This window comes from Nerophis lumbriciformis, linkage group LG01 (assembly GCF_033978685.3).
Source record: "Nerophis lumbriciformis linkage group LG01, RoL_Nlum_v2.1, whole genome shotgun sequence".
NCBI lineage: Eukaryota > Metazoa > Chordata > Actinopteri > Syngnathiformes > Syngnathidae > Nerophis > Nerophis lumbriciformis.
In genome coordinates, this window is record NC_084548.2 from 58,797,286 (window position 1) to 58,812,229 (window position 14,944).

The window sequence follows — 14,944 nt, forward strand, 5'->3', positions numbered from 1 at the left end:
AAAACAACAGTAAAAATGTAAGGGAAAACAGAACAAAAATCGCTATATAATAAGAAAGAGCTGAAATGTTCTAACTAATAATTAATAATAATACAATTAGTCACCAATAATACAAAGCTGACACAATATATGTTGTTAGCATTTTTTTTAATTAAAAAATATCAGAATGACCCCTGCATACTTTGACTTTTCAGTATGTAGCCCTGGGTATCGATATTTTGATTTGAGAATCAATATTAGCGCATAAAGATCTGGTATCAGTGGTATCGATATTTCTGTATTGATCCACACATCATGAGCCCCGATGTACCTGAGTGATGCAGGCCCCGGTGAAGGCCACTATGACGGCCACCACGTTCACTGTGAGCTGGAACTGCAGGAACTTGGAGATGCTGTCGTAGACGTTTCGTCCCCACATCACCGCCTTGACGATGCTGCTGAAGTTGTCATCGGTCAGGATGATGTCAGATGCCTCTTTCGCCACGTCTGTCCCCGCGATGCCCTGACGAGAGATGGAGACGGCGAGGAGAGTCACAGCGTGAATCACGGGAGCGTTCAGCCGTCCTAATCATTCTGGAGAGTTACTGCCTCGACGCTGTGTTGCCCTCCTCCGAATCTTAGCAGTGAGCATGAGTAAGAGCTGTGAGCAAAGACAAATGCACGCGACTGCAACTCAAAATACATTTATTATTTATAATGGGGTTGGCACCAAATGTTTTCTTGATGCTTCATTAAAAACTTTTCAACCAATGTCGCTCTTACTGCATAGGACTTATTCAACATACTTTTGGTTTGCTGTGCCCACATCTTGTGGAAATAAATGTGAGCATGCTGGAACCAGCACGGTAGAACAATTTAAGGCGAGGAGCCGTCATTCACAGCGTCGGTGCAGCATGGCAAGGCTGCTCAGACAAAGCTGCCGCTTCAAGGATTTTATCGGTGAAAGGGGATTTCTACCTTAGCAGTTTTTTTAACCGTGATAAGACCAGATTTTTGGGGAAAAAGATACCCGTGGGAACCTTTATTACAGCGAAAGAGAATGCGGCCGATGGAGGATGGCCCATACTTGCCAACCTTGAGACCTCCGATTTCGGGAGGTGGGGGGGCGTGGTTGGGGGCGTGGTTAAGAGGGGAGGAGTATATTCACAGCTAGAATTCACCAGGTCAAGTATTTCATATATATATATATATATATATATATATATATATATATATATATATATATATATATATATATATATATAAGAAATACTTGACTTTCAGTGAATTCTAGCTATATATATATATATATATACATATATATATATATATATATATATATGTATATATATATACATAAATAAGAGAAATACTTGAATTTCAGTGTTCATTTATTTACACATATACACACACATAACACTCGTCTACTCACTGTTGAGTTAAGGGTTGAATTGTCCATCCTTGTTCTATTCTCTGTCACTATTTTTCTAACCATGCTGAACACCCTCTCTGATGATGCATTCTGCTTCGTCTCCTTGTTGTGTGCGCAGTTGTGCACTGCACTCTCTAAAAGCCCTAGATGTTATTGTCACATATGCATGCACAGTAGATGGCAGTATTGTCCTGTTTAAGAGTGTCACAACATTGCTGTTTACGGCAGACGAACTGCTTTACGGTAGACGAAAACGTGACTGCTGTTGTTGTGTGTTGTTGCCGCGCTGGGAGGACGTTAATGAAACTGCCTAACAATAAACCCACATAAGAAACCAAGAACTCGCCCTCGATCATTCTACAGTTATAACGTGATTGGGCAGGCACGCTGTTTATATTGTGGGAAAGCGGACGTGAAAACAGGCTGTCGACACGTCACTCAGGTCCGCATGGAGCTGGAGGGGGCGCGGCCTCCATCTCCGCCTGAATTTCGGGAGAAAATTTGTCCCGGGAGGTTTTCGGGAGAGGCGCTGAATTACGGGAGTCTCCCGGAAAATCCGGGAGGGTTGGCAAGTATGGGATGGCCTCACACTGCTAGTTTATGCTAACGCTAGTGGTGGCTGCAAATATGCTTGTTTACCACTCCCAGACTGTTCAACACATGCCACAGACATTCAAGAACGCAAAGTAAAAGGATTTTCCTTTTTAGTTTTTAATTGCAGCAACATGTTTGCTAACATTTTGAAGTGCATCGAGGGCACTTTTGTGCGTGTGCGGACGCTTTGACACTTAAAGGGGAACTGCACTTTTTTGGGGGGAATTTTGCCTATCGTTCACAAACATTATGAAAGACATGAGGACGGATGTATTTTTTTTTTATGCATTCTAAGTAATAAATAAATGCATTCAAAACTCAGCTTACAATAGAGTCCATAGAAAGCTGATCTATTCTACCTAAAAAGCCCTTTAAAAACATCCAAACACCTCTGTTAAGGTTTTATATAATGATGTAAGTATATTTGTAATGTAATATCATTTATAATAACATTTCATATTTACGTATTTTGATCATTTTAAGCATTATTTAAAAAACGCATTACGTTTCTACATCACTGATTATTACTCACTGCAGACTTCATGACATGAGAGCTAACAAACATAATAAAACATTAATTACTGTACAAGGTCTGCTGTCATTAGGATGCCATCTGCTAGGATGCTCATATATTCCCATTTAGATGAAAAATGACTCATAATTCTCACAAACAAAAGGCAACCAAGCGTTTTTTCGTGCTGTTCTCACCATTTCTGGGTCTAAATTGGCTGTCAAAGTGTACCAAATTGTCGGAATACGCCCTCATCCTTCTACTATCCAGGTGCGAGGTATGATTTATAATCAACAATAAAGTTTGACGAGCAAGGAAACGAGGAAGCAGCTGATTAGTCGATGATGTCAACATAGGCACACAGGAAGTGATCACGGCGCCGCTATAAATAATTGGTCTCTGTTAGCATTTATAATAACAATAACACTAATACTTGGTTAATATGCAAGTCACCAAATGTAGAATGAGTATTGTTGGCGCTTTTTGAATTGTTTCTTATTGGGTTTTATGGGCGGAATAGAGGACCTCTCATTGGCTCCGCAGTAAGCAGACTTTTATTTACGTTTATTTACAAGTTAGAATGCATTTAAAAAAATACATCTGTAGTCATGTCTTTCATAATGATTGTGAACGATAGGCAAAATTCCAAAAAAAGTGCAGTTCCCCTTTAAGCTGGCTGTTGATTTGTTTGGATAAAAAATACATTATTGATCCATTCCCTGCTCGTTATGTTGGTTTGATACATATACAGTATACTGTATATACATATTATAGTGTCTTTAAAGTGTGCATTTTTCAATATAAAATAGGGACTTTTGTCGAGGCTAGAACCAATTGTTCATGTTTACATTGTTTCTTATGGGGAAACCTGTTCCACTATACCAACGTTTCAGTTGCCGAACCATGTTCAAGAACCAATTAATTTTATTACACTTTATAAAGCATTTCTTAAGTGTTTCTTATTTTACGCCTTCATTTAAGTGTTCAATGTGATTTTAGACTCATGTTTACATTGATTGTTTTCCATGCTTGTGTTAACATTTCCTTTCCTTTTTCTTATTTCCTTTTTATGATGTTGCCCCCGTTGTTTTAATTTAATTGTTTAATTTTAATTCACCTACGTTATGTACTGCGCTTTGTGATTTGCCTTGATAGCTGAGGGGATTATAATCAGAGGAAATAAACATTTTTACATTTCACATATTTTTCTCCTGCTCCTTATTTTCGATAGACCATAAAATTGTCAATAATTATCAATATCGGCCGATATAAAACACCTATATTACGATACAGTTTTCAGCTATATTGCTCAGTCCTAGTAGAAATTGATGGGAAAAAAAACAAAAAGATGAACGTCTATTACCATAGCGAAGCCGACATCAGCCTTCTTCAGAGCTGGTCCATCGTTGGTTCCATCGCCTGTCACTGCGACCACTTGCCTCTGTTCAAGGACGCTGCTGTCAATGATGCCTACAGGAAGGACAGAGAGATGGAATGTCCAGGTGTGCGTGTTCGCTTTGACAGATGGACACCAACTCACCTTTGACAAGAGTGTGTTTGTCTGTTGGCGAAGAGCGAGCCAACACGCGCAGTTTAGGCCAGATTTTATCGATGCGTTCTTGTTCAATCTGCATGATAAGGAGAGGGGGACACACAATAGATAACATTTCCCATTATTGAATCAGAAATAGAAAATATGTTGTTCTCTAACCACTCTTGTGATCAAATCCAGCATATATGGTAGGGCTCTTGAAAAATAATGACTTGTACTCAATGTGGTGAAAAGTGCACTGTGCTAATGAGGAGCTGCTCCTCCCATTAGGAGTTGTGCTCAGCCGAAGGCTTTCAAGGAATGCACTTAGGAGAATATTGCTATTTTAGAGGTCGCATGAGATGAGAATATCCAAATAACACATGGAAGCGCATTCCACGTCTCAACAGACCGTGGCATAGCGCAGCTTGGAAAGAACAGAATGGTCAGGTAAAAAAACAAAACAATTTTGTGGTATTTTGTGGCTTTGCGGTTTGTATCCAATCCACTTTATTTATAAAGCACATTTCAAATTAACAATAAACATTTCACAAGACACATTTAAAAGCAGGATAAAACTAACGTCAGTCAAGTGTAAAAAATACATTCAAAGGTTCCCTATCATGCAAAACCAACTTTACTTACCTATTGCTACCTGCTTATGTGTATTTGAGATCTGCACAAGTCCCGAAAATTGGAAATCAAACCGTGGAGGCATTGTGGAGTTATTTATGAAACAATCTCGCCTTTCCTCACACTTCCTCAAAAGAAAATGCTCTGTTGTTGGTCGCTTTAAGCAGCACAAGTCACTACACAAACTTTCAGCCTCATCTGAAGTAACAAAAGTGCCTTACTTTTAACTTCTATGATCTGTGGCAATGTGCCTTTAACTGTAAAATAAGTCGCTTTGAGTGTGTGCCAAGATTAGTTTTGCTTCAGCCACAAGATTTCACAAAAAGATGGATTTTCCGAGAAAACTACTTTTAACGTCAGTGTCCGTGACTACCGTACTATTTATGGCAATGGAGGAGAAAAAGAAACAGTAAGTAATAACAGTGGGTTAGAAATGTGTGAATGATACGTTAGCAATGTTAGCTTGAGTTGTTGTGTAGCCAGCTTAGCCTTCTACTATAAGTCAACAGCGTCACCATCCTCTGGCAAAATAAAGAATGATTTTTCAAAAGTGTACCAATTTGTCGGAATACGTCCTCAGCCTTCTACTATCCAGGTGAGAGGCATGGTATATGATCTACAATAAAGTGTGACGAGCAAGGAAAAGAGGAAGCAGCTGATCAGTCGATCATGCTAATATTTGCACTGAAGCTTGTGATCACGGCGCCGCTATAAATAGTTTATCTAGGTTAGCGCTTATAGACTTAGAGACTTAGACTTCCTTTTATTGTCATTCAAATTTGAACTTTACAGTACAGATAAGAACGAAATTTCGTTGCATTAGCTCATTGTAGTGCAGGATAAAATAGCATAATAATAATAATAATAATTATAATAACAATATTACCAATACTTGGTTAATATTCAAGTCACCAAATGTAGAAGGAGTATTGTTGGCGCTTTTTGAATTGTTTTTTATAGGGTTTTATGGGCGGAATAGAAGACTTCTCATTGGCTCCGCTGTAAGTAGACTTTTATTTACATTTATTTACGAGTTAGAATGGATTTAAAAATAAAATACATCTGTCTTTCATAATGATTGTGAACGATAGGCAAAATTCAGAAAAAAGTGCAGTTCCCCTTTAAGCTGGCTGTTGATGTGTTCGGATAAAAAAGAGATTGCTGAGCTATTCTCTGCCTGTTATGCTTGTTTGATACATATACAGTATATATACACATTATAGTTAGCTCAAGTTAGCTTGAGTTGTTGTGTAGCCAGCTTAGCCTTCTACTATAAGTCAACGCATCACCATCCTCCGGCAAAATAAAGAAAACATTTTCTAAAACCCATTTTTAATTGGATCAGTGCCTACTGTGTTTGGCAATGGACCTGTTAGTTTTATAATCCGTTATTACGTTTGCGAGCCTTGCAAACAATGAAGTAGCAAAGAGGTTGTAGCATTGCTAACTGTATAGCCGGCTCGGGCCTCTATTGTTTACAAGGTCTCGACGCAGCAGTGTAGTAAAAGTATTAACATGATACAGAACAGAAAGGCATTTTATGGTCAATATACACGTGTGAACATCCAGGTCTAGCATTGGAGCGATAATGACTCGATAGAAGTTTAACCTTAGCGTATAGTACCAGATTTGCAGCTTTCTTACTTTCTGTCCCCTGCGTTGTCCCCTGCTAGGGCTGAAAACAAACCTCGGCAAGCTTCTGATTTCGCTATATCATCTGGGATGTTGTGTTGTGGTGAAAGTCAAGTAAAAATGACATAGCTGGTGGCATTCGGGTGGCATCCTGAGCAGATGCCCGAACCACCTCATCTGGCTCCTCTCGATGTGGAGGAACAGCGGCTTTACTTTGAGCTCCTCCCGGATAACAGAGCTTCTCACCCTATCTCTAAGGGAGAGCCCTGCCACCCGGCGGAGGAAGCTCATTTCGGCCGCTTGTACCCGTGATCTTGTCCTTTCGGTCATAACCCAAAGCTCATTACCATAGGTGAGGATGGGAATTGAGAGCTTTGCCTTCCGGCTCAGCTCCTTCTTCACCACAACGGATCGATACAGCGTCCACACTACTGAAGACGCCGCACCGATCCGCCTGTCGACCTCACGATCCACTCTTCCCTCACTCGTAAACAAGACTCAGAGGTACTTGAACTCCTCCACTTGGGGAAAGATCTCCTCCCCAACCCGGAGATGGCACTCCACCCTTTTCCGGGCGAGAACCATGGACTCGGACTTGCAGGTGCTGATTCCCATCCCAGTCGCTTCACACTCGGCTGCGAACCGTTCCAGTGAGATCTGAAGATCTTGGCCAGATGAAGCCATCAGGACCACATCATCTGCAAAAAGCAGAGACCTAATCCTGCAATCACCAAACCAGATACCCTCAACGCCCTGACTGCGCCTACAAATTCTGTCCATAAAAGTTATGAACAGAATCGGTGACAAAGGGCAGCCTTGGCAGAGTCTAACCCTCACTGGAAACGGGTCCGACTTACTGCCGGCAATGCGGACCAAGCTCTGACACTGATCATACAGGGAGCGGACGGCCACAATCAGACAGTCCGTTACCCCATACTCTCTGAGCCCTCCCCACAGTGAATGCCTTCGCCAAGTCCACAAAGCACATGTAGACTGGTTGGGCAAACTCCCATGCACCCTCAAGGACCCTGCCGAGAGTATAGAGCTGATCCACAGTTGTTACGATCCGCTGCCCGGATCATAGTTTGTTTATGTTTGAGTCACGTGTTTTCAGCACCTTGATTTTGTTTGTTTTCAGTTGCCATGTCAACCGATTACATTCACCTGCCTCTGGTTAGTGTTCGGGACGCGCACCTGTTGCCCGGGCACTAATCAGAGGGCTATTTAGTGTTTGCCCTGGCCTCACTCGGTCTGGCTTCCTAGTTTGTTCCCATACAACTGATGACGACGTTTATTTCATGTTCCTTAGCTGCTAGTTTTCACGCTAGGCTATTTTGGTTTACTAGCTCCCACGCTAGCCCTTTTGTTTTGCCTTTTGTGCTACGTGTATGTCTTTTGTTTATTCATCATATGATTTATATGTTAAATAAATCATATTCCTACCTGCAAGCTGTGTCCAAAGTCGTCTGCATCCCTGGGAGAACCACACCCGCATCACAATGCGACCAGGTCGTTACAGTAGGAAGCCAGCAAATAACAATTCTCCCGCGGCGGCCATCGAGGAGTTCGACGAAGGTACGTGGGAGGTGTTGCGAGCGATGGAGGCGGAAACTCTTCGCTATTCCCCCTCGGAGCGCCAGGACCTGATATGGGGTCCTAACGGAAAGCTGGTCCCAATCCACTCCGTTTGGCCCGAGGACATCGCCACACCCCCGCAGTACCGAACGCGTCAGCAAAGACGGAAGCCGCCCAAGAGGTCTTCACTTTGCTGCCAAGACGCGCCACTCCCTCAGACTCCTCCACTGGTACACAGCAAGCTACATTCAGCTCAAACTTCCCCTCCTCAGATGTTTGGCAACCCAATCGACCACTTCGCCAAACATTTCTCCGATTGGGCTGTCAGTCACATGGACAGTTGCAACAATGACGTCATTTCATTGGCGCCCCCCGAAGAGGTAACTCCGCCCACTTCTGATGACGTCATTGAGCAAGAATTTTTTTTTCCATCTTCTAATTCTTTCTGTCAGCCAATTCCAAATGACTTTTATTCTAAGATAAAACATTATCAGGACATTTTTGCTAAGTTCAAGTCTAGTCAGTCACTTTCTGATTTTGAAATTCCACCTCCAGTGACTTTGGTTCCGCCCCCAGTGACTATTGCCCCGCCCACTGCACATAATTTTTCCCCCTGTTCTCCCACCCAATTTCAAGTGGGGGGTGAGAATAGACAATTAGGACAATTTAAAAAGGAGGAGTATACCCCCCTCCTTACCTCCCCCCACCCACCCTTGAAGACGGTTCCAAACCACAAAGAGCGCGTCTGGTATCCGCGTCTTGAGGGGGGGGCTAGTACTGGGAACTGTGCTAGTGGGGTGGCACCACTGCGCTCAGCTAAACCGCAACCTCCTGCACGGCCACCGCCACCAGTTTTTCGGCGTGCTAAGCCCCAACCTCCTGCACGGCCACCGCCACCATTCTTTCGGCGTGCTAAACCGCAACCTCCTGCACGGCCACCGCCACCAGTCTTTCGGCGTGCTAAACCGCAACCAGTCTTTCAGCGTGATAAGCCGCAACCTCCTGCACGGCCACCGCCACCAGTCCTTCGGCCTGCTAAGCCACTACCGCCAGCTAGGCCACATCCAGCTGCACCTCGGCTAGCATCTGCACCTGTTCCTGCACCTCGGCTGACACACCAAGCTTCGTCTCCTGTACCTCCACCACGCCAAGCTCCACCACGTCAAGCTCCACCATGCCAAGTTCCAAGGCTGGTTCCCACTCCAGCGCCGGCTCCAAGGCTGGTTCCCACTCCAGCGCCTGCTCCATGGCTGGTTCCCACACCAGCGCCGGCTCCTCGGCTGATTCCCACACCAGCGCCGGCTCCTCGGCTGGTTCCCACACCAGCGCCGGCTCCTCGGCTGGTTCCCACACCAGCGCCGGCTCCACGGCTGGTTCCCACACCAGCGCCGGCTCCACGGCTGGTTCCCACACCAGCGCCGGCTCCACGGCTGGTTCCCACACCAGCGCCGGCTCCACGACTGGTTCCCACACCAGCGCCGGCTCCACGGCTGGTTCCCACACCAGCGCAAAGACTAGCACCAGAACCTGCACCCGCGGCCGCGACGACGACGTCTCCTCCTGCTTCCACGGCGACGACGACTCCTCCTGCTTCCACGGCGACGACGACTCCTCCTGCTTCCACGGCGACGTCTGCTCTCTCCTCGTCTCCGGTGGGCTTTTCCAGGACGCCGCCACCTTCCTTGCCCTCATCGTCGTCTCAGCGATCTCGAGTGGTCTTGCTGCGCAAGCGGCGCTCTCTGAGGTTTGTGTATGGACGCCAGTGGCGTAAACAGCAGCGACACCCGAGACATAGACTTAGAACTCTCCGGCTGCTGAACTTCTGGCGCCACTCACGCCCACCTTCTCGGCAGCCACGAATGTGGCCTTTCCGTGGTTGTCCGCCTCGCCTGCGGCAGCGGCGTTCCACTCGCCGCCGCCTCCTGACTCTTCCCCGGTGGATTCGGGGACACGTGGCCTGGCGACCCACCACCAAATCCTCCCTCCGCCCTCCCTTGACTCTTGAACTGTTTCTTGTTTTTTGGGTTCTAGTTTTATTTTGTGTCAAGGGACACCTGGAATCTGTCCTTTAAGGGGGGGGGGGTACTGTTACGATCCGCTGCCCGGATCATAGTTTGTTTATGTTTGAGTCACGTGTTTTCAGCACCTTGATTTTGTTTGTTTTCAGTTGCCATGTCAACCGATTACATTCACCTGCCTCTGGTTAGTGTTCGGGACGCGCACCTGTTGCCCGGGCACTAATCAGAGGGCTATTTAGTGTTTGCCCTGGCCTCACTCGGTCTGGCTTCCTAGTTTGTTCCCATACAACTGATGACGACGTTTATTTCATGTTCCTTAGCTGCTAGTTTTCACGCTAGGCTATTTTGGTTTACTAGCTCCCACGCTAGCCCTTTTGTTTTGCCTTTTGTGCTACGTGTATGTCTTTTGTTTATTCATCGTATGATTTATATGTTAAATAAATCATATTCCTACCTGCAAGCTGTGTCCAAAGCCGTCTGCATCCCTGGGAGAACCACACCCGCATCACAATGCGACCAGGTCGTTACAACAGTTCCACGACCAGGACGAAAACCACACTGTTCCTCCTGAATCCGAGGTTTGATTATCCGGCATAGCCTCCTCTCCAGTACACCTGAATAGACCTTACCGGGAAGGCTGAGGAGTGTGATGCCACGATAGTTGGAACACACCTTCCGGTTCCCCTTCTTAAAGAGAGGAACCACCAACCCGGTCTCCCATTTCAGAGGAACCACCCCGATATCCACGCGATGTTGCAGAGTCTTGTCAACCAAGACAGCCCCACAGCATCCAGAGCCTTAAGGAACTCCGGGCGGATCTCATCCACCCCCGGGGCCTTGCCACGAGGAGCTTTTTAACTACCTCGGCAACCTCAGCCCCAGAAATAGGAGAGCCCACTACAGATTCCCCAGGCACTGCTTCCTCATAGGAAGACGTGTTGGTAGGATTGAGGAGGTCTTCGAAGTATTCCCTCCACCTATCCACAACATCCGCAGTCGAGGTCAGCAGAACACCATCCTCACCATACATGGTGTTGACATTGCACTTCTTCCCTTTCCTGAGGCGGCGGATGGTGGTCCAGAATCGCTTCGAAGCCGTCTGGAAGTCGTTTTCCATGGCTTCCCCGAACTCCTCCCATGTCTGAGTTTTTGCCTCCGCGACCGCTGAAGCCGCACACCGCTTAGCCTGTGGGTACCTGTACGCTGCCTCCGGAGTCCTATGAGCCAAAAGAACCCAATAGGACTCTTTCTTCAGCTTGACGGCATCCCTCACCGCTGGCGTCCACCAGCGGGTTCTAGGATTACGCCACGACAGGCACCAACCACCTTGCGGCCACAGCTCCAATCGGCCGCCTCGACAATAGAGGTACGGAACATCGTCCACTTGGACTCAATGTCCAGCACCTCCCTCGTGACATGTTCAAAGTTCTTCCGGAAACGGGAATTGAAACTCTCTCTGACAGGAGACTCTGCTAGGCGTTCCAACAGACCCTCACAATCCGTTTGGGCCTGCCAGGTCTGTCCGGCATCCTCCCCCACCATCGCAGCCAACTCACTACCAGGTGGTGATCAGTAGAAAGCTCCGCCCCTCTCTTCACCCGATTGTCCAAAACATGAGACCGCAAATCCGATGACACAACTACAATCCAATGACACAACTACAATCCGATGACACAGCTACATATTCCGTACGGTCTTAGCAAAACATAACACAAAAACAACTAGGTTACTGCAGTAAACAAGGCTGCCACGGCGAGGACAAAAGGCTAGTCAGCATGAGGGGGCGTGAAGGAAGGCTTCATTTGCATCTAACAACCATGGCTTCGAAGGCAGCCGAAAAGTGGCTTGAAGGTAAGTCTGAAAAAAAAATCTATGCACAATTTTGACCAAAGAACCATCATTACATGTTTAATAGATTCCAATTAAGTGTTTTAAAAACAGAATAAAATCATAATATGACACCTTTAACTAAAAAAGAGAATACATACGTAAAATTAAAAAAAGTAAAATAGACTAAGCTCACACAACTCTCATGCTGGTTTGAAAGCCAAAGAGTAAAAATATGTTTTAAGCCGGGATTTAAAACTCATTAAAGAGGGAGACGTCTGATTAACAAGAGGAATCTCATTTCAGAGCCACAGCGGAAAACGCACGATCCCCTCTAGATTTTAACCGTGTTTTTGGGACAATAGGAGAAATTGATCAGCAGACCTCAGAGACCTTGTGAGTGCGTCGATTTGGAAAAGGTCTGAAATATATTGTGGCGCTAATTCGCTAAGACAGTGATTCTCAAACTTTTTTCACCAAGTACGACCTGAGAAAACACTTGGCTCTCCAAGTACCACCATGATGACCAACATTAAAATACAGTAGCGTAGTGGGCCCATGTATTCTTTAAGAACAAGGCAGAGGTTTTATTTAACAAGTATATTTAATATTTGTGGCCACTGTAACATTACACAAATATTTAATCAAGTGATTCTTTGGTGTGCCACTAGATGGAGCCCGCATACCACAGTTTGAGAATCACTGCGTTAAAATATTTAAAAACAAACCATTTTAAAATTATTTCTAAAATGAACTGGAAGCCAGTGAAGAGATGCTAAAATAGGGGAAATGCGCTCATGTTTTTTCTGCCAGTTAAAAGGCGAGCAGCAGCATTTTGGACTAACTGCAATAGAGTGAGGGAAGTACTAAAGGTTTTTTTTTTTAATCCAGGCCAGTGTTTCTCAAAAAGTTGGGATCTCACTGTCCCCCTGAGGGCCAGGGGGACTTCCAGTATTAGCGTCATTTGAATGTTTGAACAATACACAAACCACCCGCTAGGTGGCAGTAGTGCTCAGATTTTTCAACAGGCTCACCAGGAAATACAATTAAATACCGACGTTTATTATTCCACCCCATTTCGTCTTTTAAAGCAATTTTGACATATTTTTGGCCTAGATTAAGTTTTAAATTCCATCCATCCATCCATTTTCTACCGCTTATTCCCGGGGGTCGCTGGAGCCTATCTCAGCTACAATTGGGCGGAAGGCGCTTACACCCTGGACAAGTCACCACCTCATCGCAGGGCCAAAACAGATAGACAGACAACATTCACACTCACATTCACACACTAGGGACAATTTAGTGTTGCCAATCAACCTATCCCCAGGTGCATGTCTTTGGAGGTGGGAGGAAGCCGGAGTACACGGAGGGAACCCACGCAGTCACGGGGAGGACATGCAAACTCCACACAGAGAGATCCCAAGGCCGGGATTGAACTCACGACTACTCAGGACCTTTGTATTGCGAGGCAGACGCACTAACCCCTCTTCCACCGTGCTGCCCAAGTTTTGAATTAAGTCTCATTAATGTCTTATATGTATTACAGTTAGGAATGTAACAATAAACTGTAGTAATTGTAACCGCAACGGTTAGTATTAATGTTTTAAATGAAAACGGGGGAAAAGCCATGATTGATAATTGCATTTTAAAAAAACTCACACACTGACCTGCACTAGCTCGCTAGCTTAAATGCTAACATGAAAACAAGAGATATTAACGTCTTTCCCCATTACCCATTCAATTGTGCACATTGAACCATCAAACTCATGATGGTTAGTATTAATGTTTTAAATCAAAATGATAGAAAAGCCATGATTGATAATTGCACTCTAAAAATACACAAACGCTAGCTTAAATGGTAACATGAAAAAAAGAGACACTAATGTATTTCCCCATTAAGAAAGGACATACGCCAATCTAAACTTATATAAACACATTACTGTCTGAGAAACTAAGATATTCTCTCTAACAGAGGAATACAACATTTTTAAGGGGCATTCAAGGACTGCTGAAAAGTGTAGGATGCACAGAAATAATAAATAAATTATTTTATTTGTTGCGCACTTTTCATTTAAATAAATCTTAAAGTGCTGCAGTACAAACCTATATTTTAAACACTAAAAGGCTAGCCATTAAAACAGATGAAATACTAAGACTAAAACACTATCATTGAAGCATAAGAAACACTAAACATGCAAAATGGTGACTTTTCTAGCAGTGTGTCTGTTTATATTGGTTTGAAAAAAATGTTTTATTAACTTGGTCAAAATATTTGAGTGTGTGTGTATATGTACTTTTTGAGCACATTCAACAATACTTACATAACAACAATAATGTTGATAATTTTGGTCACAATAACCGTGTTATGACATTTTCAAATCAGAGAAATGTTCCACAACAATAAGGTAAAAATCCTGTGTTTCTCTGAAACTACATTAGATCAAAGTGTTTCTGACTCAGAGATAGACATAGAAAACTTTTCGGTTATCAGAAAGGACAGGAATAAACATGATGGTGGTGTTTGTATGTATATTCACCAGGATATAAAATACATAACTTGCACTGATCTTAACCACAATAACCTTGAATCTGTGTGGGCAGAAATCAAATTCACAAACGCTAAGCCGGTACTGATAGGGACTGTATACAGACCCCCTAATCAGAGTGATTTCTATGGTGCTCTCGAGGAGTGCTTAGCTGGGGTAGACAACGTGGAGAAAATTATAACTGGATATCTGAACACAGATATTCAACGCAGAGATGCGCCTGTCTTCAAATCTTACAGCAAGCTTTGTAATCTGCACGGCCTCTCTCAGCTAATAACACTACCCACAAGGGTGTGTGATTCCACCCAATCAACCATAGATCTCATTCTCACATCAGACCGGCATAACATAAAAAATAGTGGGGTCATGATCTGTGGTCTTAGCGACCACTATCTAACCTTCTGCACCCGCAAAATAACTAAACCCAAAGCCAATGGCCACATAACAGCTCAATCCAGATCCCTTAAAACATACTCCAGTGATAAAATTGAACCTTAAATTAGGTGAGTGGGACTGGTCCCCTGTGCTCACGAGCAACCTGGTCGAAGACGCTTGGGATCGCTTCAAAACAGCGTTCCTAGCGATGCTAAATGATATGGCTCCCGTGAGAACAGTCAGGATCAAAGCCCGCTCCGAACCATGGATGAATCCAGACCTATTAGCTGC

The 14,944-nt window shown here is 44.4% G+C and overlaps 1 protein-coding gene across 5 annotated transcripts in view; it reads right to left on the minus strand.

Moving 5' to 3' along the window:
• atp2b3b (ATPase plasma membrane Ca2+ transporting 3b) overlaps positions 1 to 14,944 on the minus strand; it is a 166,824-nt gene that overhangs the window by 43,176 nt on the left and 108,704 nt on the right. For all 5 annotated transcript variants that reach the window (XM_061988268.2, XM_061988235.2, XM_061988243.2 and 2 more), the window contains exons 18-20: positions 4,057 to 4,144; positions 3,880 to 3,986; positions 311 to 502 (exon numbers count right to left, since the gene is read on the minus strand). In XM_061988268.2, the coding sequence (XP_061844252.1) occupies positions 311 to 502; positions 3,880 to 3,986; positions 4,057 to 4,144 (387 nt within the window). The remainder of the gene's footprint in view (positions 1 to 310; positions 503 to 3,879; positions 3,987 to 4,056; positions 4,145 to 14,944) is intronic.